The sequence below is a fragment of the Heliangelus exortis genome, chromosome 28 (assembly GCF_036169615.1).
Source record: "Heliangelus exortis chromosome 28, bHelExo1.hap1, whole genome shotgun sequence".
In the NCBI taxonomy this organism is placed as follows: domain Eukaryota; kingdom Metazoa; phylum Chordata; class Aves; order Apodiformes; family Trochilidae; genus Heliangelus; species Heliangelus exortis.
Window position 1 is genome coordinate 3,329,288 of NC_092449.1, and position 24,243 is coordinate 3,353,530.

General features: G+C 45.3%; 1 protein-coding gene across 2 annotated transcripts in view; it reads right to left on the bottom strand.

Moving 5' to 3' along the window:
• The window catches only part of ELL (elongation factor for RNA polymerase II), a 51,467-nt gene that overhangs the window by 11,587 nt on the left and 15,637 nt on the right, over positions 1-24,243 (bottom strand). Inside the window, exons 1-7 of one of the 2 annotated variants that reach the window (XM_071727951.1) lie at positions 19,022-19,078; positions 16,019-16,066; positions 10,435-10,556; positions 9,768-9,931; positions 6,692-6,945; positions 3,567-3,691; positions 1,389-1,485 (exon numbers count right to left, since the gene is read on the bottom strand). In XM_071727951.1, the coding sequence (XP_071584052.1) occupies positions 1,389-1,485; positions 3,567-3,691; positions 6,692-6,945; positions 9,768-9,931; positions 10,435-10,556; positions 16,019-16,066; positions 19,022-19,063 (852 nt within the window). In that variant the 5' untranslated portion in view covers positions 19,064-19,078. Of the gene's footprint in view, positions 1-1,388; positions 1,486-3,566; positions 3,692-6,691; positions 6,946-9,767; positions 9,932-10,434; positions 10,557-16,018; positions 16,067-19,021; positions 19,079-24,243 lie in introns of those variants that run through there. The other variant, XM_071727950.1, reaches the window with a different exon arrangement.

Here is a 24,243-nt window from a genome sequence, read left to right on the forward strand (position 1 = left end):
CCTTCATTCCACAACTCAACTTTCCCAAAATATTCTGCATTCCAGACTACCAAAATCCCCTGCTGGGACTGCAAGCATTAGCAGGCATCCCCCTTCTCTAAATAGAAACTGCAGCTGAAGAGGATCAAAAAATACGAGGGCTCACAAGGAAAGCTGCCTGCGGTTTGCTGGAAAAACAGCCCCTGCTCAGTTCCCCACTGGCCTTTTCCAGATCCAAACCAACCCAAACCAACCCAACCCAACCCACCTCCCCCAATTTTTGATAGGGTCCTCTCAAGAGATGAGAAACACCCCTCTTTCAGACCCTTGAATCCTTCAAAAATCACCAAGCCAGCAGCCAGATCATTTTTCAACCTGCATTTTTTGGTGTTTTTTTTTTTTTTTTTGCAGAATCAGGTAAAGAAAAACCCAAGCCCTGAGCAGCACTCTGCCCTTCAGTGCCAACTCAGATGGAGGGGATCATTCTTTGTTCACCCACAGCAGAGCAGGAGTGGATTTGGAATCAGCCAGCAGGCAAATAAGTTGCCCAGTTCTGGTTCTCAATAGAGAATTGCTTCCCTCTCCCTGCCAGAAAACACATAATTTCTTTACCTGCTAATATTCTTTGCCACTAATCCTCAGTGTGTCTGTCCAGACAAGTAGGCATTACACATTCCACTGGCAGGAGAAGAATAAATACTCAACTTGTCTGGGCTGACCCACAGCAGAGAAGGGAAGCTGGCATTTCAGGAGAAATATTTGTGCTGAGAGATCCTGAGAAGAGCAGGGCCAGGCTCTGCTCAACACCCCTGCAAAATGAGGATGGAAAACCAGGGAAATCTCCCCCTTCCACAGCTCCATGCTCTGCTGTCTCAAGAAACCCAAGAGCAGCCCAACCTGCCCCTGTTCTGTCATGGCAATTAGGTTGAAAAAGGTCAAGGGTTGTTTTTTTTTTAATAACTCAATCATGTTTAGGAGCTACTTATTACTGCTTGGTTCCAGTCAATTATTAGTAATGAGTAAAACACAAAGCTCATTCTCCCAGGAACTCCAAGAGGGATTTGTAGGCACTGGGAAAAGAATTTAGCCCTTAAAACTAAACCTTGAAAACACATTGTTAGAGATCCTCCCCATAGGGCTGCACTGAACCACATCCAGAGGAGAGACAGATGCTGAGGAAACTCAGAATTAAGACTCTAACTTAATAAACCAGAAAAAAAAATAAAAAATTAAGCCACCCAACAACCTCTTGACCCCCCAGCCTCCAGCAGCAGGTGATTACAGCCTGCAGACAGGCTGAGCACCTCAGCCTGGCTCCAGCTCCAACATCCAGAACTCACAGAGCCAGTTTCTGGGGTTTCTGGCTCTGTTTTGGGCAGCCCCAACCCCCTTGGAGAGGGATCACCCACCTGAGGAGGAGAGCTGGAGTTCACATTATCTTTGGGTGGACTCAGGGAAGGTGCTTCTCCTTGAAACCCACTGATGTTCTGGGACTGACAGAGTTTCCTGAAATAAAAATAATAATTAAAAAAAAACAAAACAACCCAAACCCACAAGAGAATTTAGGGATTTAGGGATTTAGAATTTAGGATTTCAAATCTTCCCCAAAACTTTGGAGGCTCAAATTCTGCCTGAGGAAGGTGCCATGGGAACAGCTTGTTCAGGCTCTTGAAGTTTTGATCCCAGACAAGATCTAGGAAGAAGAAACCACCACAGGAAAATCTCTACCAACACCAGAGAGTAATTGCTCCTCTCTTTTCTTGCCTTCCCATGATTTTTGTCATTCTTTGGGAAGGGACAGTCAGTTGTGGCAAGAAGGAGGAGGCAGGCTGAGCTATCAGACCCACAAGAGGATTCCCTGCCCATATGGAACAGATTTTCTGACAGTTTTACCTCTTTTCTCTTGAACTGGTGATGGAAGTATTAAAACAAATGAATTACAACCTTGGAAAAAAAAAAAGACCCACGTATAGTTTGGTAAAAACTGGCACTGAACTGCTCAGGTGTAAAGACCAGAAATATTCTTGCTGCTGCAATGGAAATGCAGCTCAATAAGCAAAGCAAAGCAGTATTTACACTGATTTCTGCTGTGTTTGCCTCACCCAGTTAAAACTGACTTCCCCAGAAAATTCAAAAAGCAAAAACACTGCAAAGGGGCTGAAAATCAAGTTCAGATGTTGAGGAGTGAGCTCTCCCACTCCCCAGCACCATTAAAACCTCATTTTACAGGAACAGTGATGGTATTATTAGCCCACTAGGGTTTACTTTTAGGGCTTCACAATAAGACTTTTAAGTTGCATCATGCAAAAGAGCATGGTTTGTATCTGTGATATTCAACAAACACCAGGAACTTCTTGGAGCAAAAAAAAAAAAAAAAAAAATATTAGAAGTACAATGCAAGTCATTCTAATTGGTAAATGTCTGAGGGCACATTGGTGTCTCCAGATTTTGGGGTACAGCAACTCAGGAAAAGTACTCAGAGTTTGTGGGGACAGAAGGGGAACAGTGAAACCCCCCAAACCCTATGGGGAAAGTGGCTTTTTGAAGTTGCTGCCTGCCAGGAGCCAGGAACTTTGTGTCATCTCCTGCTGTGTTCATGATAGATTTAAAGCAAGGGAATGAAAAGCAAAACTGCTCTTAATCCAGCAGCTCTTGCCAGAGCAGAAAAAACCATTTCAGTAGAGCAGGGGGATGCACAAACTCCTTGCTCCTCACATGGCTTCCCAGGGGCACTGTTCTCATCTTTACAGGTGTGTTAATTACCCCATCAACCAGCCAGGGGCAACCAGCCCTGAAAACTGAGAGGCCAGGCAACAATTGGCTGGATCCAGGCAACCAGGCAGAGCACAGCCCTACATAAAGCCCTACATCTGCTGCCTCTGCCCTTTTTCTGAATGTTTTGTTGGGTTTTTTGGTTTTTTTTTTCACTCTCCCGTCTTCAACCCTGCCTGTTTTTTCCATTTTGTAGCCTCATCACCTGCATTGGCTGAGCAGGTTTTTGTTTGGACAGTTGAATGCATCCTTTCCAAGGTCTATTTTTAGACCTTCACATAACTGAATGCCACAATTGGAGAAAAAAAGCAGTTAACAGGGCTCTCTGCAGGGAAAAATTAACTTTTTGGAAGACTGCACGGTGGTTGTATTTTTCCACTTAATTCTAATTCAACATCAAGGCCATTTAAGAGAGTTGGAGTTTTCTTTAGCACACCAAAGAACTTGAAAGTCCCAAGTTTCTGGTGGTTTAACAAAGTCTCAGAGCCAAGTGGGCTTTCAAATCATGGAAACTGTTCAAACAGAGCATGCTCAACTTCATCTTAACCCAAAATGCAAGAAAAGAACTCCCCAAATCAAATCAAAATCTCAGTCTCCTGAAAAAAAAATCTACACTAAGACAGGAAGAATCACACTGAAAACCCTGAGAGGGAAACAGCAACACTCAGAGCAGAATTCTCCTTCAGAAACCTAGGAAATGTATTTTATTTCCTTGCTGCCTGTCAGCCAAAAGCTTCCCAAAGTTACCTTGACTTCCAGCCACTGACCTGGCCCAGTATTTAAGCTCCAGCTGTTAGAAAAGGTGGAATTATTACCTAACAAGGATCCTCTTCAGCAGCTGCTGATCTCCTTCTGAGTAGCCAGGCCAGTCCTTCTGCACTTCTTTGTATACACAGTCTTTCAGTGTGAAAGTGCTGTCCTTGGCACTCAAGTTTGCCACCTGAAACAAAAAAAATTTCCAAGGAATTGTTAGGGTTTTTTGTTTTCTCACTTGCCCTAACAAAACAGGTCTAAGATGCAGGGAGAATCTCAGGAATATCAAGAGAACAAGGACCCTGTACTTCATTTCCTAATTATTGACATTTTTTAATCAAACTGTGCTTTTTTTTTCCTTTGGCCTTGTCATCTGCAAGAGTTTACTGGGAGTTCCCAAAGCATACCCAGCTTACTGGGAAGCAAGTCCTAGCTAAAGTGATTATTCAGCTGGGATTATCTGGAATGGTGCTTATGGAAATCCCTGGAAAGAAAGCCTCCTGGAACAGGCAGTTCAGTTCTCACACCTGGCTGATAACAGAGCAGTGCAGTTTCTGAGCTGATAGAGGAGCTCTGGGGGCAGAAGCTTGGTTAACAATTGCCAGAAGATAAATTCTCCCTCCCAAACCAAACAGGGGACAGAAAGCTACTTTCTTTCTCAAAGAGAACACCTTGGTGATCTGCTCTAGGGAGCTGAGAGCATTGGGCTCATCTGCTGGATTTCACAGAGGAGAATTTCTCCCCAGGAATACTTCAGGGCAGGAGCAAAACCTGTGAGCAGCAGCTTACAAGCCAGGGTTTTACAATAAAGCACCCAAATTATGTGCTGAGGTTTGCTTGCACGAGAAGCTTGCTGACATTTTGTCCCATTCTGTTGTGTGTAGTTTCCCCACAAAACTCTGCAGGGATAGGAAACATTGCTAGAACTGGCAGAGCTGTGTTAGAATGGAAAGAAGTTGTTCAGAGTTCTCCTGCTTTCTCCTTTCCACAGCTCGACTGGAAATTTCACTTCTTGCTGCTGGTTACAGCTGAAAAACAAAGCCCAAAGCAAACAGCCTCAATTCAGCTTTCAGATAATGTCCTGGTGAACCCCCTTTTGAGGTGATTTTACAAGACTGAGAGTTTAGAAAGAAAACACAGCTTTAAATTTGGGTGGTTTTTTTTTTCTAGAGAGGGGACACAAAGGTGGCCAAATGCTGCGCCCACAGCCAGCAACACATCCCAAACCCACTGCTTCACCTGCCCAGTTTGACAACTGGTTTGCACTGGAAACTGGAAGATGCTTTTATTCAGTCAGTGGAAATACTGGGCACTGTTTAAAGGTTGGTGTTCTCCACATCTGGCTCCCTTCAGGAGCTGGTTGTGCTGTTGGATTTCTGTTCTCCGAGCAGCAGGCAAACAGGCTCAGAAAAACAAGTGAAGGAGTGGAAAGTCCTGAATTAATTGAGGATGCTGTCAACTCCTCTGCTTTTGCTTTAGGGAGACTACGACCTATTACTAAAAAAGAAACCACCATAATCTAGAAATTTCAAAGCAAAAAGCACCAACCCAGCTCTCCTGATAAGCAAAAAATTAAAAGCTTGGTTATCAGTTGACACGACCAACACTTTGTTTTTCCTTTCAGTTCTGTCAGCTTTCCAAAAGCCTGAGCCAAAATACAAGAAGAATTTGAGCCGTGTTTTACATTTAGATATCCCAGAGAACATGCCTGAGAAACAACAGCAAAGCCAGGTTCTCTTTCAAAAACCCTCCCTGCTGCTCGGCAAGGCTTGGAGCCCAGGCAGGAGAACAACAGCTCAGATTTTCTCAGCACAGAGGCTGAGGAGTTGCTACCTCCTTGTTTTGCTGGTGTGGGACTCTGCAAGCTCCACCCCAAGCCTACCCAAAAATAGAAAGCTTGCAAAATCAGGCAAAAAGGCCATGAGGAACACAGAGTCCTCCCAGAGATGCAAGAGCACGATGAACCCCACACACCTCGACGTATTTAGACAGGGAGCTTTACTGCAGCCTGTAATTTTTAGCTTATCTGTGTCTGCTTGTGGATGGAAACCCTGGGAGTGCTGAAAAGGAGATTAAGTTCAGCAGCAAATTTACAGCCAAATCAGCATTCAGCCCAACCAGGCTGACACCCTGGGTGCTGCCACACACACAGGAACTCGCCTGGTAGGGGTTTGTGAGAGGCCTGGCTTAAAGGTGATGATCAGAAATAGTGTTTCTAGCATGAAACTTACTGATAGCCCTCAAAAAGGTGCTGAAAAGAAGGCTGGTGCAGCTGGAAAATGAAGGGCTGCAGGATTAAAATCTAGGGAAGGAGCAAGTTGTGCCAGTAATAACTCTATTTGCAGCATGACCTGCCCTGTGCCCTTGGGCAAACTCACTCCTCACTGTCTCATGCTTTTCAGCTCTGCAAAGGAGTAAAAAACTTAATACCAGTGTAGAAGAGGGCAGCTGCAGTGTTTAAATAAATAGCCATGCTGTGCCCAGCACTGTGAGAGCAATAAAGGTGTTTACTGCAGCTCCTGAAATGGAGGACTCCAAGTGTCAAGGGCTGAATCAGCTTGGAGACAGCTCTCAGCCTTGACACACAAATAACATGCTTTGCAAGAACCTGCATGATCTTCACACCTAAGCAGCTGCACTCCTAAGCAGGAAAGGCACTGACCAATGGGAAGATGGAAAGCTTAATGGAGAAGGACATAATTTTATCCTTCGTGTAGGAAACGTGATGTGGAGCAACACACAACGTGGTGCTTTGTGTCCCTGTTCAGAGCAACACGTTGATTCATAGGTTTCTAACAAACCCAACAGGTTGTAAATCTTCTGCTGGATCATTCTCCCTGTGCCCAACCAGAAGAGTCCCTCTGGAGGGACTGATGTGGGGAATTAAAATCCTACAGCTCAGCTGCACACACCTAAACTGGGGTGTAGACAGGAGAGGCCTCTGCTACCTCTAGTAAAATGTAATGTGAATTACAAACTGTTGCTCTGTAGCCCTTGGAGAGACACTCAGCTACAGCTTGGAGACACCCCAGGTTAGGTTCAGCCTCACAGAGTTCTGAGAAGCCATTTCATAGAATCATAGAATTAGCTGGGTTGGAAGGGACCTCAGAGATCAAGTCCAACCCTTGACCCACCGTTTTTTTTTGTTTCCCTTTACCTCAACCACTGCCTTCAGCAGAGTACAAACCTGTTGCAGAAGGCTGTCCAGCAAATCCTTGTCCTGCTGAGAAAGTCCATCCTTCTGCAGTCTGAGTATAAGTTCAGGTTTCTTATAAGGCTTTAGTGCCAGTAAGTGCACAACCCTATCTTTGAAGGGTCTCTGAGAAATGGCACTGTTGCCCCTCTTTATTGCACTGGCAAGGTTGACTGGCGTCGGGCGCTTCCTGGAGGGAACAGCATCGGAAGCTCCTGGGGCAGGTTTACGCACCTGAACCTTTTTGCCTAAAAATGAGATGAGAACAGTCAACTGCAGCAGTCACCTCACAAAGGCCAATGGCCTGTCAGCATCTACACGGAGTCTGGGACACCACCTGAAGTGCCAGAAGATGACAGTGAAGGCCAAACAACAAGCAGCACACCCCATCCATCCCGAAACGACCGTACCCGGGAGTTTTAGGATTCGTGACAAGCTTGTAACAAGTGAGCAGCAACACCAAGCTCTGGAAACCTGAGTATTATTGGCCACAAGCTTACATAAAGCTCTCTTTGTCTGCCAGCTTTTCATTTATCCCAAGTGCATTTCATTTATCCCAAGTGCATTTCATTTATCCCAAGTGCACGTATCCTCACGACTAATCTGACCATTTTTTTTTTTCTTTTTTTTTCTTCCCCCTCCCCATGAGAAGCAAATTCTGCATTATTATGTAGAAGAGTTGAAATCTGGAGTGCAAAGCCCAGAACTGGTCAGCGAGTGGCTCCCTGCTGCTGATCTCAGCAAAAAACTGCTACTCCAGCAGATGTTTCTGTTTGCAGAACAATAGGAACTTTATGGGGCTGGGTCCCACCTCCCTTCCCCCCCTGCCAACCCAGAGCCATCAGCCTGCCCTCTGTTCTAACCACCCCTCCAACCCCACTGATGGAGATGTCAGAACATGGAGCTACCCCTGAAGTTCATCCCAAAGCCCTGGCAGGCAGCTTCCTCACACCTCAATCCCAAATGGGGCTCTTTCTGGCAGCATTCAACCAGAATTTGGTTTTTCCTGCTCCTGTTGCAAAGCTGAAACCCTCAGGCATGGCCCACACCACTTGCTAAAGCACAAAGCAAGTGATTTTCTTGTTTTCAACCCAAACACAGGTCACAAAAGCAGCAAATGGGAAAAAAAAAAAGATTATTTGTAGGTTCCAAGGTCTAAAGCAGGGAGCTGCAATCAATAAGCACTTTGGTTGGAGAAAGTGACCTTCACCAGGCCAAAAAACATCCAACATTTACTGTAAGTGTCCTGGAGGTTTATTTCAGCATGGCAATTCTCCACTGCTAGGAAGCAATGTTTTCAACTGACTCATCTGAAGATACTGGTGACTGTCTGCAGTGTTTGTTTTACTGAAATGCAGATTGCATAACTGAGTCCCCATTTCCTGGCTTTTTATTACACCCCAAGCTGATGCAAGCAAGTCCGACCCATCAGGGTTGAGTTAAGAGAGAAGGAGAAAAAAATCCCCCAAAATTCACATGTTCAGCATCCTAAAATTCAGAGGGCAACTGGACTTCAAGTCCAGAGTTGGGAGAAGAAAAGATTTATCAGCTTTCTAGAACTCCCTTCACTCCTGCCAGGTCATGAACAGCAAAAACACACGGGGAGGTTTCCACTTAAGGCTGGAGCCAAAATGTGCAATGATAGGGAAAAAAAAAAAAAAGTTAAGCTAGAACACAAAGTCTTTTAAAATATTTATACATGTGCATATGTCTCTATATATACACACACATATTTAGTGTATATAAAGCACACACATCCCCCTGCAGCACTATTTCCATACACACACACACACTGGAGTGTCAGTGCCCATCTCCACTGTTCTGTTGAGCTCCAATTTCAACATTTCATATAAATTCTTCCCCATCTGAGCTGCCTGGAATGACTGCTGAGGTTTAAGTGCTGAGCTCTGTGTTCTCATGGAAATGTGAGAGCCAACCTCCTCCCTCCAGACCAGCTTGGGAGTCAATCAGCTGATGGGGCTGGCACACCAGAGACGTGCAGATCCCACACCAGGACTGTCCTTGCTCAGCCTCTTCCTTCTTGGGTTTTCTTCCCTCCTGCTGTCTTCTAGCTGCAGCCTGCACTCCACTCCCCTGTTTTTGAGGTGATCCTACCATAACTGTTTTAACAGGAGCAGTTTTCAATCAAAAGTTTTGCTCCATCTTTCCAGGAAGCAATTTGCTTTGAGAATCTTCTCCCTCCCAAACCTAACGACTTCATCCACTTACTAAAATGTTCTCAGATATAAACTAAATGAAATAATTTGCTAGTCTACAGGAAATCAATGCATTTCCTTCCTGATTACTATCTTATTTCTCAGCTTTGAGCACTTGGCTGATAAAACAATGAGTCAGGGTCAGTTCTACGCTTTGCAACTCACCATTCCCATCACAGACATCCTCTGAGAAGAGACTGTTTGCAGAAAAAAACCAAAACAAAACCACAAGCAAACAGCTGGCTCAAGAAAATAAAAATGAAACTCCCACTTTCTGGTTAATATGTGTGCCCAAAGGTTGAGACCAGACTTTCAGCTGGGGCCTGAGCCCAAAGGGAGGTCTCTGCAGGCTCTTTCTGGAGCCCACCAATGTCTGGCAGGGTTTTATTTCCTTCCCTAAGACCCTCCCTGTCACAATAAGATGGTTTGTGTCAGGCTGCAGTCAGCAGCAGTGCTTTAGTCCCTTTGTGTAGCAGCACAAGGGCACTGCTGTCTGCAGCTGAGATGTTGCATCTGGTGGCTTCAAGTGCAGGCAGGTGTGGGGGACAACAGAGGTGGCACATTGGAGCTGACTTTGTGAGGATGGATCTGATGGTTCTGAGGGATCAGCAGGCTCAGCATCACCACACAATAAACATGACCTGGCCCCAAAGGGGTGGGACTGCACCCAGAGCCCACCACACGTGTTCTGGGGTGAAGATGGAAGCCACGAAGAAGCAGCAGCATCCAAAGAAACCAAGACACCCACAAGGAACTCCCAGATGCTTGTTCAGACTTCCACAGGCAAGCAAAACAAACCTCAGGGTTTGACTTCAGAGGTGAAAGCATCCCCCAAACCTTGAGTGGTTTCTTACCCACGTATCTGCCCCCAGGTTTGATGAGGATGGCGTTGCGGCTCCTCGTCTCCTCCTCTGCCTGGGCCATGCTCTGCCTTGCCTTCTGGTAGGAATCATCAGTAGCACACACAGTGATTTTATCCTGTATGCTTCCCAGACAATCCAGCTGGATGTTGCCATTGCTGAAAAAAAAAAGTGCAATGGGAAAAAAAGAAAAAAAAAAAAAAAAAATTACACTCCCGAGCCGGCACTGCTCGCTGGGGTGGTGGGATCTGAATAATTGGATGTTAGGAAAAAATTCTTCACCATGAGGGTAGGAAGACACAGGAAAAGGTTGCCCAGGGATGCCCCAACCTGTTGAAGGTCAGGTTGGATGAAGCCTTGTGCAGCCTGGGCTGGTGGGAGGTGGCCCTGTCCATGCAGGGGGGTTGGATCATGGTGACCTTTGAGGTCCCTTCCAACCCAAACCATTCTAATGAAATAATAATAATAAATACACACATGCACACAGAGTAGACTCTAAAAAGAAATAAACATGTGTTAAGTTACTAGAAAGACTTTAAAAAGAAATAACATGCATTAAGTTTTGCTCTGGCTCATCTGGGGAAAAAATTCTACAGAAGATGTATGTACACACACACACACAAATATCTGTATAAAAGGTTCCTTTTGCTGTGCCACTCACCTAGATACATACTGCTGGATACAGTCAAAACTCCCTTGAGGGCTGTCCTTGCCAATATTTGAAAGATAAAATGTGAAAGTCCTCACTTCTGTGGGTCGATCAGGCCTGGGGATTGTGATGTGCTGTTTGGGAGGAGAAAAAATATTGGTCACTTGGGCAGCCTCTGCACTACCAGAAAATCCAATATTTCAGCAGTCACTCTGCTTTATGGCCATTCTGCAACCCACTAGAAGTCAGGCATAGGGATTACTGCAGGGGAGACTGAAAAGCAAGAAAGATTCAAGCTGGCAAAACTTGAGGCACTGGAAAAAGAAAAGAAGAGGGGAGGCAGATGTGAAAGAGCAGCTGAAAAGGCAGCTCTGTCTGTAACAGAACAGAGGGCTGAGCTGGCGGGCTGCTGCCTTCAAAGCAGAGCCCACAATCATCTTGTTCTAAGAATCTGACCCAATTCTATTGATTCAGGCTCAAAACAGCCTTGCTACCACTGTTTATATTCAATTTAAAGCCCGTGTGCTGTGTTTCTTTAGAATTAGTGATCCAGCACTAAAGACAGCAGTGGGCAGGTCACTAGGTAACATGCTTATTCTTTTTCAAGAGATTATAATTCCATAACGAGATTTCATGGCTCACAGTGGACTGTGACACTGCTGCTAAATTAAATATTTAATCAAGCACTAAGTGTGCTCCACAGACAGTGATCTGCATTGTTTTCCCCCCCCTTCCTCTCCAACCATTCATTTTTCAAACCGTTTTCCCCTCTGCCTTCAAGCTCCAGCACAAACCTCAGCATCCCAGCTCCTACTCTCACATCAATATTTGATCATTAAGATGGCTTCCAGAAACCCAGACAGAAGGGACATCAGCTTCAAGCCTATTTTAGGCTCTGCTCAACCACACTGATTTATATTTACCCAGATTTGCCACATCTATGCACAAAATAGACGTGCCCAGCAAACCCAGCTGAGTCTGTGTGCTCAGCAGCAGATGCAGGAGGGTTTCTAGGTGGTTTCCTTTCACCTCGGATGTCTGCAGAAGCCTGGAAACCCAAGAGCATTTGTGCCACTTTACAAAACCACAGGGAGGTTCTCAGAACCTGCAAGAACCACTTGTGTGTGACCTGCATCGAGCCGTTTCCATTTGCTCTCCCTAGAGCCCAGCCAGCCCTCAACACAGACCTCCCTTCTTTTGAAAGCCAAGAAACCCAGGCTTGAGACATCCAGAAGGGACAAGTTCTACCCCTCCAGCTCCTCCCAAACAGGATCTGGATCTAAAAATACTCAGAGAAGGATTTGGTGGCGACCCTCTGAGCTCCGTTATCTCCTGGGCCAAACGTGCTCCTCCATAGCCTTGAGCCCTTAATCTGTCCCAGCACTCTCTGCCTCCACCCATCCAGAAGGAATAAAATTCTCTCCTGCTTTACAAGCTAGCTGAGAAGATGCAAAAAGTCAGTTATGCAAACAGGAGCTGGGGGTATTTTACACTTGGTGCCCTTCACCCCCTCACTAATTTGCCAGGGCCGGGGTGAGAAGTTAAACACCATGGGTCAGTTCAGCTTCTTCCCAGGTTTGTAAAATAAAACCTGGAGGATGTAACCAAATCCTATATTCATATACAAGAATAAATTGCTTCCACCTCCTGAGTTACCACTCTAAAAGCCCAACTCTGGCATTTTTTTGGTAGAGTTTCTGCAGCTTTTCCGAAGGGTGTAAAACGAGAGAGGAGCACGAGCCCCTCGGGTGTGAAACTTTGCTCACCCCAGTACTGAAAAGTGTAACAGATGCAAACTGGCCCTTATCTGGGAATTATTTTTAGCTGAAACAGAAGGTTTCTCAAGCCACCAAATCAGCATGGTAACTGCTTTGAGGGAGCCCTAATTTTGGTGCTGAGTAGTACGCCAGTAACCATAGACACTTAAAAATAGCTCAGTACAGATGTGACTTCTGCCTTTTTTTTTTTTTTTTTCCTTCTTTTTTTTTTTTCTCCTCTTTCAAGTAACATTCATCTGCGTACAGCTTGTTCTGAATGGCAGTTTCAGCTTCCTCTATTAATACCAGCTTCAGATCATCCCAAGAAACAGGGGGGGGCAACGTCACATTTTCCAACCACGTCAAGTTCAGACGTTTTGTTCCGAACAGTCACGTTTTAAAGCTGCAGGAACACACAAATATTTGGCACCTGAAGGCTTTTTTTTTTTCCTTCTCTCCCCGTTCAGTTCTTTCCCTCCTCCCCCTGCCCAGTAAACAAACACCTGCAAATTTAACCCAACCCCATCTCCAGTTTTGCAGAGGCTTCTACTAAACAGAAGCATCTTCAGCCTTTCTTCTGCTACTACAGGTTGTAAGGCTTTGGTATTCCAACTCCTAAATTCCTATTCTCACCAGCAAAGTGCTCCAGATTCCAATAAACTTATAAAACTACCCAAGAAAATCCAGTTCATGATGAGAAAGTAATGAGCAGATGGTGCTCTTAAGAAATATCCAGATAATCCCAACTTCACTACCTCGGAGTAACACACTGCTGGTTACCACTTAGTTACTACCATCAAAATTCTGATTATTGCCCTGAAATAGTAATTATTAAGACCAGCTTTGATATATAAAAATACATCCCAAGGCAAATATCATTTACAGGTTATAAAAACTCTCAGGAGATTGGACCCAGAGCAGGAGGTTTTGTCCCCTGTCACTGAAAAAGCTGCTTTATTTTGGGGTAAAACCACTGACATCTGCACCTGGCTGACCAAGCTGCCACTTTGCTGACCCATGGTTTATTCCTGGCCAGTTCTCTCCTCTGGTTAATTAGAATATTAAGCATGAAAGTTGTTTTCTGTGTATCAGAAGCTGGGAGCATCTCTGACAGCATTCATTAGACCAGCATCAGGAAAAGTTAAAAAAAAAACTCAGACATGGCTGGAGGCATTTAAAAGCCCCACAAAGAATGAGATTCAACAAGTCAGGAAGGTTCTAGAGAATTAAATTAAATGAAGGAAGCAGCACTTTGCTTTATGCACTTTGCTTTTCTTGTTTTATGTCCTGCTTCCCCACTCATCAAATAACTTGTAGATTTTTCCATCTTGCAAGAGGGATTTTAAACAGAAAAAAAATGATACCATGAAAAACTTTTATCACTGGACACTGCCTCAAATCACTGACTTTGTGCTACATACAAAAACTGCCACCTTCAGAATTTAATGAGAATTCTGTAATGTTTGTTGAGCAGCAAAACAGGGAGGTAGCAAATCAGAGAATTAAGTGGGAGAAAAGTGTATTCCAAAAATAAACAGCTAATAAATAAACAGCTACAAATAAGTAAACACATCTGTTTGAACCTCATAATGTGAAAACTTGTTAAGTCACTGAAATTATCTTCTCTGCCCAAGTGACAGGAGCTCACTGGAAGGCATTTAAAGCCCTGCTGTCAATTCCTTAAAGCACACGAGCACTACACTTAAAACCAGATGGTTCTGCAGCTGCCAGCTCCTTGTCATACCCAGCAAATATCATCATAAAAGGACAAAGAGCTCTTTCTATCTGCCTTCATTGCACTGAATCTTGCTTTCTTCAGAGCTCTACCTTTGGCCTTTACTTGACAGTGCAATTAATTAAACAGCTGAAAACAAGGCAGGGAGAGGTCAGCCCCAAGCTGCCAACATCCTCCTTCTACCCTCACCGCTCTTTAAATGGCAACAGCCAAGGCCATCCTGGGGCTGCTCTGCTCCTGCTCCAGCCAGCCCTGGGCTGGAATCACAGGTGATGGGCAGCTCTGCCCCCAGAAACTCTTCTCTGCAAGGTAAGGGCTCAGAAATAATTATTAAGTGCATTCTTTTTTATTTATTTTTTTTTTTTAAAGGAGCTGCGTCATTTGAAAATTTGTAGTTATTAGAAGGAACGGCATCGTTTGGAAATGCTTTTAATTATTAGAAGGCACAGCATCATTTGAAAGTGTTTTTAATTATTAGAAGGAACAACATTTTAAAATGTTTTTGAATATTAGGAGGAACTGCATCATTTTAAATTATTGTAAGAAACATAACTTTAAAATATTTTTCATCATTGTAAGGAACGGCATCACTTTAAAACAGGTGCTTAAAAAAAAATCCATCTTGAGGGATTGCCTAACTTAAAATAGGCATTTTTTTGGAATTTTTAAAAGAGAATTTTAAAAAAGGTTTTCTTTTGGTTAACCTGAGAACACCCGGATCTGCATCACATCCCTGAGGAACCCACAAGGGGAGCAGAGCAGCTGAGGGCGCTGGAGTGTTTTAAGCTGTTCTGATTCATTCTGCTCTGTTTCCTTCCAGGAGGAAGATGAAGAGAAGAGGCATTTCTAGAACCTGAGCAGCTTTACAGGAAAAGTTAGGTGTAGATCCCTCTCAAAGTGTCTCTACAAAGGGAAAGGAAAGCATCTGCAATCTTCAGAGCCTTCATTACATGCAAAGCTGTTTGCTCATCTAATAGCAACCAATCAGGCACCCTTAAAAGTCTTCCTGGGCACTCACTTCAGTTGCAGATTTTTATCTAAGCTTCCATGCTGAGTTTTCTGGGAAGTTTAATTGTAAACAAAGTAAAAAAAAGGAACCTGGAAATTGCTCCTTTCTTCATTTCCCAGGCCAGGAAGGTTTATATTTTTTCTCTTATGATAACGATCATGTCTTTCCTGCTACGCTTTGTTAGAGGAGTATTCATGAGCCCAACATCACATGGGGAAATAAGGGCCAGGAGAAATGTGCCAGACTTCAATGCCTACTTAACTTAAGCCTTTTTGAAAGTTTTCTTGTACCACAACAAACTATCAAGAGGTTTTTTAAAGTTGAGTACAGATTCTTGGAAAAAAAAAAAAAAAAAAATTATCTTGCCCATCCTTACGCAGAGCGCCAAAGCTAAAAAGGCACATTTGGGATCTAAAAGGCCCATAAATGACATTTTTAATGTTCACTGCTCTACCAGGAATGCTACCAACTAAATCTCAACGTTGTCAGTAACTGGTATGACAGTTTCAAGCATCTATAAATACCTCTGAGGAGTTCAGTCATCAGAACAGAAGTTAGAGAAATAAAACTCCTAAATATAAAACCCTCCTTTTGGCACTCAGAGGAACTACACAGTTCTTCAAACCTTAATTGTTAAATAAAGCTTCAGTACCTTTCTAGCACCCCTCAAGCACTGTTCCTGTAAAGAGTTGGTAGCCATAAAGTCTTGCACTGGAGTTTTCCATCCTTAGCAGGTTATTTCCTCAGGAGACAGGCGAGTTTTCCATGGAATGCTGCACCCAACTGAGTCCTGCCATCAGCACACTTTTAATTTCCTTGTTCTACCCAACAGCACTGCCTTCCAAAACTCAATTTCACCACTAAGAGCACTTTGCATTGCTCTGGATTTAGCAAGGTTAAAAAATAAAGAGGGGGAGGGATTTTTACAGAGCAAACTCTCATTCCTGGAGCCCATCGGAACTTCCCAGCCCTGGGAAATCAGAGCCTGGGGGTTCTTTGAATGGGAACAGGACAGACACACAGAACAAAAACCTTACTCAGATGAATGCATAAGCCAATAAAAAACTTCCCAAAGTAACCCACATCCAAACTTACCCCTTGGCTTCCTTGAAACTGGATTACTGGTTTTGATGTCACAGCATCCTACGGAAACAAGAAAAAAAAAAAAAAAAAAAAAATCAAAGATTATTGCAGAGAAAGGTAAAGCTCCAGCACTCACTGCCAAGAAACACTCAGGGAAATGTAGAGAATTCCAAGTGAGAAAATACAAAACCTCCTGAAAGTGATTTCTACCTAGAAAAGGGATAAAAACTGTAGCACCACCACTGATTAAACAACTTCACTCTTGAGAGGCGTTTAATTTCACTGCAGAACATCTCCAAGAGGACCTGGGCTGCACTTAATTCCCTCCTGACCCCTCAAGCACATTTCAGGCACAGAACAATTTCCCTGTATATCCTGGGGGCTTCTGCAAGTTTGGAGTTAAAGGCTGGATATCAGAGGGGAAAATTTATGCCACTTCTAAGCCCGAGAAGGCACTAAGCAAATTTTTTCCAGCAGAAAGTGGGCAGCTCAGTGGAAAAGCAAACTCCAACTTCACTGCAAAGTCCTGGTGCTGTGTTGCCCATTTCACCCACCAGCTCTTCCTCCACCCCAATTTCCTTATGTTTCAAGAAATTCAGCTCCTCAACAGCCCCTTCCACCTGCTGAAGGCAGAAACTCCAGGGAATTTCCAACCTTTCTGTTCTGCGGCTGCACTTTTTCCTTTGTCTGTTATTTTATAAAGATCAGGAAAGCTTCAGAATTCAGAAGTTTCAGCTCAGCTGCAATCCAAGCCATGCTACGTTTTTACTTCTTCAATTTCAGGAGAACTGTGGCTGGGTTGATTCCCTAAATCCCAGGAAACATTCCAAGACCCACTGAAGCCACCATCCCGTGCTCCACTGGATGAAAAACCAGGCTGGGATCATGGAGCCTTCCAGGGGGACAAGGAACAGAGAGATAGGATGGAATATTGTTTAGGAGGGAGTACACTGCCACATTTTCATGGGAAAAGAGCCAAGAAGAGTTTAGGAGAACAACAAGAAAATTTATCAGTCTCCTGATGCCCATTTTGGTGCTTTCCTAAGCATCCTTTTTGTAGCAGCTGCATCTCCCAGCACGTTCTGCAGGATCCCAGCCACCTCCCCAGGATTACAGGAACACTGCCACTCAGCAGAGGAAGAGGCAAGAGCTTAAAAGCCTGGGAGGTTGATCACTGCTCATAAAACCTTTCCAAATGCTTTCAGCCCAGAAGTGAAGAATCTAAAAAAAAAAAAAAAACCAGCCACAATACGCTGATTTTTTGATAGAAAACCCCAAACTCAGGAGCAAGAAAACATCCTTGGAGCACAGAGGAATAAGCTCCCAGCAGAACAGTTCTTCCAAGAGCTCATTCTACAACTGAACAGCTCTGCAACAATCTGCCTGAAGCACTCCCTGAGCTGGAGGGGGAGTTTTCCAGACCTGAAACAACCTTTCTAAAGAAGCCCTGAGCAGCATCCTCCAGAGATCCCTGAATTCCTTGAGTGCCACGACACTGCATACCACAGGAGGCTGTTCATAGCCAGCCTGGCCAGCTTTTTGTTCATGGTGTCAGTATGTACTGTGCAATCTGTCCAGAAATTTGTATGAACATACTTGAGCAAACAAGCATTTGAAATGCTAGAAGGGGAAAAAAAAAAAAAAAATTTGGATTTAAAAAATAAATAAATCGCAATGAGGCTCTCGGATGGGTAAAGGTCTGCAATTAATTCTGGAAAATGAATGGGATAAAAGGTAATATGAAGCATTTAAGTGGAATAACAAGGCAGCAGTTCTTATTAACATTAGACAAAAGCAGTGTTACACAAACCAGGACATGTTTTAATTACAGAATGTATAAATTCCCTCATCTACACCCAAAATGGTTTCAAGTCAAACCGTGCAATCTCCAAGCTTAAAAAATGAACCTGTGTGTGAGTTCACTTTAATTTCATTTCCTGAAACCCCTGCAAGACAGCACTGCCAGGGGCTGCCAGGTTTGGACATCTGCCAGCTGGGAATATCAGGGTGGTAACTCCCTGCCCCACTCCATGGAAGGGATGGACACTGGGAAGTCATTCCCACCTCTGAGCTCCTTTTTTAGGGAGAGATAAGGAAGGCAACAGCAGTGACACAGGAATTGCTTCTCTGCTGATGCCCAGTTCCTTGGCTCCAGGTCATTTGAGGATGCTCCTGGAAGAAGAAAACACACCCTAACCTAATTAAGGACATGAATTGAAGTGCTTTTATTAGATGAAATTAAATTCCTGTGTGGACACCTTCGTTCAGAATCAAAGCAAACAGATGGATTAAACCAAACCAAATTAAACTTCTATTTCAATGTTTACTTTCAGTTTGTTTGGGGTTAAATTTCCTCAAGGTTCCTGTAGGGACAAACCCCCATTTTAAAGAGTCTCTGCCACCATTTCCCAAAGCCCTCTGTCATCATCTAAAAAGCCCCTCAATGATGCTGAGGGAACAAACAACAGGGAACCCCCTTCTAGTTTCCTACAAACCCCATCCCATCCACCTTCAAGGGGGACAGGGTCTGTCCCTCTGCCTTCTCCCAGGTGCCATCCTCAGCCCCAGGACAGGGCTCTGGTGCAAATTTGTCCTCTCCAGAGCACAGCAAATCCCTGAGACCTCCCCTCTTGTGTTCACTGAAGAGGCAAAACACACCAGATCTGTTCCAGCAACCAAACCACCTGCACAGCCTTATCTTCCAGCTACCAAATTCCAGCTTCACTCCTCCTCCTTTCATAAGAGCTACTGGAAGGTGATTATTAGGATAAAGCCCCAAAAAAAAAAAAAACAAACAAAAAAAAACCCACAAAAACCAAACAACAAAGGGAGAGAACACCACCTGAAGTATTTCCAACCATCTGTCAGTTCTACAGCTTTGCTGCTGGGTCCCAGATGTTCACCTCTGAGTTCACAAACTCACCCCTAAGGGTGAAAGCCCTGATGAAGAGGTCCAGGAGTGAACAAGCACGTGGGGAAAAACTGTCTGCCCTGCAAGAATGATGAATTTCTAACCTGTATGTAGGCTGAGAGCAAGCCAAGCCCCTTGAAACACATCCAGAGGCAGGAATTGCACATCTGCTCACCACTGGTTCCAGGAAAAGCTTCCTGAGGCAGGACAGGGGACAGCAAATAATTGCCACCTCTTCACTGTCTGCAGGTTCCTGCAATGGATCTTGAAGAAAATGAGTCAAGCTTCCTCCCAGCTTACTGGAAGAGAAAATAAACTGCTTTAACACAGAGGAGAGTCCTTCCTGCAGCCCAGCTCAGCACTGCCCCAGAGCTCTACAGGAATAACTCCCCAAGGAACACCCCAACACGTGGCTGTTCTCCAGGATCTACCCAGACTTAGGTTCCCTACCCCACTTGCAAACAGCCTCTTCAAAAGGAGCCTGGAGAGACCTCAGCTATGTCAGGTGCCAACCTCAAGAGTTTTGCTCCATCAAAATCCACTTCTTTGCTAGGTGGAAAGAGCATTTCCATGCTTCTGTGCCCAGTTTTCTGCTGTGTTCTTCAGGGAGAGAAATCAAGCAGCAAGTTTTCCAACATTAAGCTCTGCTCTGGGCTGCCAACCCCACAAACCCAAGCCTGTGGTCCCTCCAGATACCATCAGCTTATTTCAGAAGTCATGAGGAAAAAAAAAAATAAACCAACATTTCTCTTTTATTAGCATGGGATAAAGCTCATCCTCAAGTTTTCCTGGGCTAGAGGAGGGTCATCCTCTGGAAAGCTCACAGACAGTTCTTCCCACTGAAATATTCCAGATCTGGCACATGGAAGCTTAAATAAAGAGGAGGAGAACCAAGAAGGTGTCAGTAAAACCCACCAAAACTGAATGTAACAATTCTTAAATGGTTTATCAGGCCTGATCAAAGCTGGCAGGAGGTTTTAAAACTGTTCAGTGGAAAAGCTGGATGGGATACTCATCCCCAGGAGCAGAAAGGCCATCTGAAATCATCCAGGGGCAAGTAACCAGTTGGAAACCTCCCTGTTTCTTCAGGGAAATAAGAGATAATTAAAGAATATGTTGTTTTGAGAAGTTTTATTCTGCATTTACTGGAATTTCTACTGGAGGCAGTTTTCTATGGAAAGTATTTCCCTATACTTAGGAGCAGGGGATTTGTTTTCTTGACCATTAAAACAAATGCTGAGCAAACACAGCAAATGCAAGTTTCCCCTTATTTATGTTGGACCAAGGGAATTCTCCTCAGAATGTAAAGCTTTTCAAAGCAGCAGGAAGAATTTCAATAAATAAGAAAATATCAAATGAAGGCTGCCAAGGCTGGCAGCAAGGGGACAACCTGAACTGTCACCTGCAGTTCCAGCCAGCTACAAAACTGACAACAAGAAATGGTTTCAAATCCACCAAGCTGAGCCTCATTAATACCCCAAACTCCTTCAAGTTCCTCTTTGACTGCACCATTTTCACTGCTGGTGTTGCTTTTGCCCACGCAGTGTGTTCCAAATCCAGGCACATGCTCCCTCCTCTGCTTCCTCTCCCTTCTTGGCAGGGCTGGGGGAAGAATAAAAGCCAAAGGGTCAGGTCCCAAAATGGGGGGAGAGGGGGTTTGAGGAGCCCTGAGTGCCTGAGGTCCTGCAGTCCTCTCCCTGGCAGTGTCTCAGGTCAGGTTGGATGGGGCTGGGAGCACCCTGGGCTGGTGGGAGGTGTCCCTGCCCATGCAGGGGGTTGGAACTGGATGATCCTGAAGGTCCCTTCCAACCCAAACCATTCCATGATTCCATGATGAGTGCAGTGGGTTGAAATGATGCCACCTCATCTGTCTGCTGGGCCCCATTCCTCACTCTTCTTACCCATTTTCCTCTCCTGAGCATTTAAAATAAATATTTGTTTGGGGCAGAAGCTGATAACATGGATTCTTTTGTTTCAAAAGAGGAGCTTTTGGTGAAGGTTTAGGAACTGGAGCCTTACCAATGACTTTAAACTATATTTGGGGTTTATTACAAGCAATGATCTTCCTAAATGCATTAATGGATGCATCTCATCCCTGTAATATCCTACAAATCTGAGTCAGAGCACAGCACAAGCAGCAATAAAATGATAAAAAGGTTTTCTGTAAAATGCTAAGCTGGACATTTTCAAGTTTTGCATTGCTAAACTGCAAAATCCATCCTGGCTTCCTCATTTCTGATTGCAGAATTCTAAGTGGGCTCTCACAGCAGCAACATCACTTCCTCAGGAGTTTTAGCTTCCTAGAGAGTGCCCCTATAAAGACAGAATTTTTTTTTTTTAATTAAAAATGCCAACTCCAAAAATACTAGAAAATGGTGCTGGGTTACAGCATTTCCACATTCCCAACTCCTTATTAAGGCAGCACTGTAAACATCCAAAATTTCCCCCCCTGACACAGCCTGAGCACCAAAGATCCCAGCTCAAAACCACCAACTTTGAGCTGCAACGAGTTCAGGAAGTTAAACCCCCCCCCAAAAAAGTGGAGCCTGATTGAAATGCTTTGTGCCTGCAATGTAAAGCAGCAACTCCCTCCCTAAATGCCCAACAGCTTGGATCAGCAAAGCAGAAAGCAATTAAACTCCAGTGTCATCAAGATGTCACCCCAGAGGCACCAGAGCTGAGCTGGCCATGGAGCCTGCTCTCTCATGCGTGCCTGGAGCTTCTGAGCTGCCCTAATCCAGGTTCAAAAGACCCCCCTGAACAAACCCCAGGGGCTTGGTTGTTGCAGTTCTTCACAGCACAACTGACTGGGGGACTTGAAGCTGAAAGAACCCAGCACTGGGTTTGCAAGCCCCAAAATCAGGGACTTCCAGAGAGCAGGGAGTCCAAACCCCCAAATCCAGAAGAGAATCACCACCAGGTCCAGGTTTCAGGACCCCACAACCTCTCTGGGCAGCCTGTCCAGAACAGAACCACCATAAAGTCCAGGTTTGAGGACCCCACAGCCTCTCTGGGCAGCCTGTCCAGAACAGAACCACCACCAGAGGTCCAGGTTTCAGGACTCCACAACCTCTCTGGGCAGCCTGTCCAGAACAGAACCACCACCAGGTCCAGGTTTCAGGACCCCACAACCTCTCTGGGCAGCCTGTCCAGAACAGAACCACCACCAGCTCCAGGTTTCAGGACCCCACAGCCTCTCTGGGCAGCCTGTCCAGAACAGAACCACCACCAGCTCCAGGTTTCAGGACCCCACAACCTCTCTGGGCAGCCTGTCCAGAACAGAACCACCACCAGGTCCAGGTTTCAGGACCCCACAACCTCTCTGGGCAGCCTGTCCAGAACAGAACCACCACCAGGTCCAGGTTTCAGGACCCCACAACCTCTCTGGGCAGCCTGTCCAGAACAGAACCACCATAAAGTCCAGGTTTGAGGACCCCACAGCCTCTCTGGGCAGCCTGTCCAGAACAGAACCACCACCAGGTCCAGGTTTCAGGACCCCACAGCCTCTCTGGGCAGCCTGTCCAGAACAGAACCACCACCAGGTCCAGGTTTCAGGACCCCACAACCTCTCTGGGCAGCCTGTCCAGAACAGAACCACCACCAGGTCCAGGTTTCAGGACCCCACAGCCTCTCTGGGCAGCCTGTCCAGAAGAGAATCACCACCAGGTCCAGGTTTCAGGACCCCACAACCTCTCTGGGCAGCCTGTCCAGAACAGAACCACCACCAGGTCCAGCTTTGAGGACCCCACAGCCTCTCTGGGCAGCCTGTCCAGAACAGAACCACCACCAGCTCCAGGTTTCAGGACCCCACAACCTCTCTGGGCAGCCTGTCCAGAACAGAACCACCACCAGGTCCAGGTTTCAGGACCCCACAACCTCTCTGGGCAGCCTGGGCCAGGGCTCTGTCACCCTCACAGGGACTCAGAACCTCCTGCACCCCTCTCCTCCTGTCACTGCTCATCACAGAGGAGCTCCATGCTCCTCACACCCTTCCCACCTTTTCCAACATTCCAGAGGTCATATTCCCTCCTATTCCAAGCTGCAGAGCCCCAGCTGCTCCCTCAGCCTTTCCTCACCTGGGAGATGTTCCACTCCTCTTTGTGGCTCTGCAAGAAATGAAACTTTTGACACTTGGGCAGAACAGAGGTCAGGAAATGGGATTCTCTGATCTCTTCAGCACCACTCACACTTTGGGGAAGGTAACTTTGGGAGAAGGAAGGTCCAGCTTGCCCTAAAACAAAAATTAAAACCCAGGGATCATGAAGCCAAGATGCTTGGCTAGCACAAGGTCCAGTGGTTTTCCACTGGGAAAGAGAGCTGGGATTTAGGCAATGGCTTTTAGGAAGGAAATAAAAAGGAGATTTGAGTTCTTGGAGAAATAATTGAGGGATTGGCATTTGGTGACTGCTGCAGAGCAGGAGCCAAACCTGACTCCAGCAAACAGAGCAGGAATCTTATCAGACTGACTCCTTCCAGGAGCTGGAACCACCAGATGACTGCTGGCAATCCCCATTCCCACATTTCTCAGGCAGTGCAGCCACTCCTGAGAGAGGCAGAGGGTTGTTGGAAAAGAAATGGGAACATGTCCACCCTGTGAAAGAGCTGCAAGAGATGCTGCAAGGACACAAGGCTCTGTCTCCAAGGAAAATTCAAGCTTTGTTTTTGCAGACAACAGCCCTGGGACTTCCAGAGGACACATTCCACCTGTCCCCAGAGAAGGACTCACCTGGTAGGGGACAGATTATTGCCCAGAGAGACACTGCAAGAGGAGAATGAGCCCCAGGGAGAGAGAAAGGCATAACCTGGTTCATTTGCAGAGCCCCAGCACCTCTGAATGCCATTTTTTTTTTTTTTTTTTTTTTTCTCCCAGCCCCTTTGGTCACTGGATCCCAGCTGTGCTGCTTCCAAGAGCTCATGGATCCAGCTTCCATGGCTCAATGGATGCAGCTCTCCCACAGCTCCACACCAGCTCAGGAGGTGACCTGCAGCCTGAGGTGGAAAGGAATATTATTAACACTGAGAGAAAGAGGAAAAGATCTTCTTCTGACCCCCTCCCTCCCTCCAGCTCCCAATTAATTCCAGACATGGTTATGTCTTCAGCATGGATGGAGAAGTTGGCTCCAGTTGGGAACCAAGCCTGGAGACCAGGGACACATCTCCCAGTAGTGCAACACTTTTTTTTTTTATTATTTTTATTTTTAATTTAGTGTTTGTCTTTGCTTTTCCAGGGAGCTAAGGGAGAACCTGCTCATTAATTCTAGCAAGAGAAGCAATAAGCAGAAAGTCTCTTACTAATTTCCCTCCTAACAATTTGGGGCTATTAGGG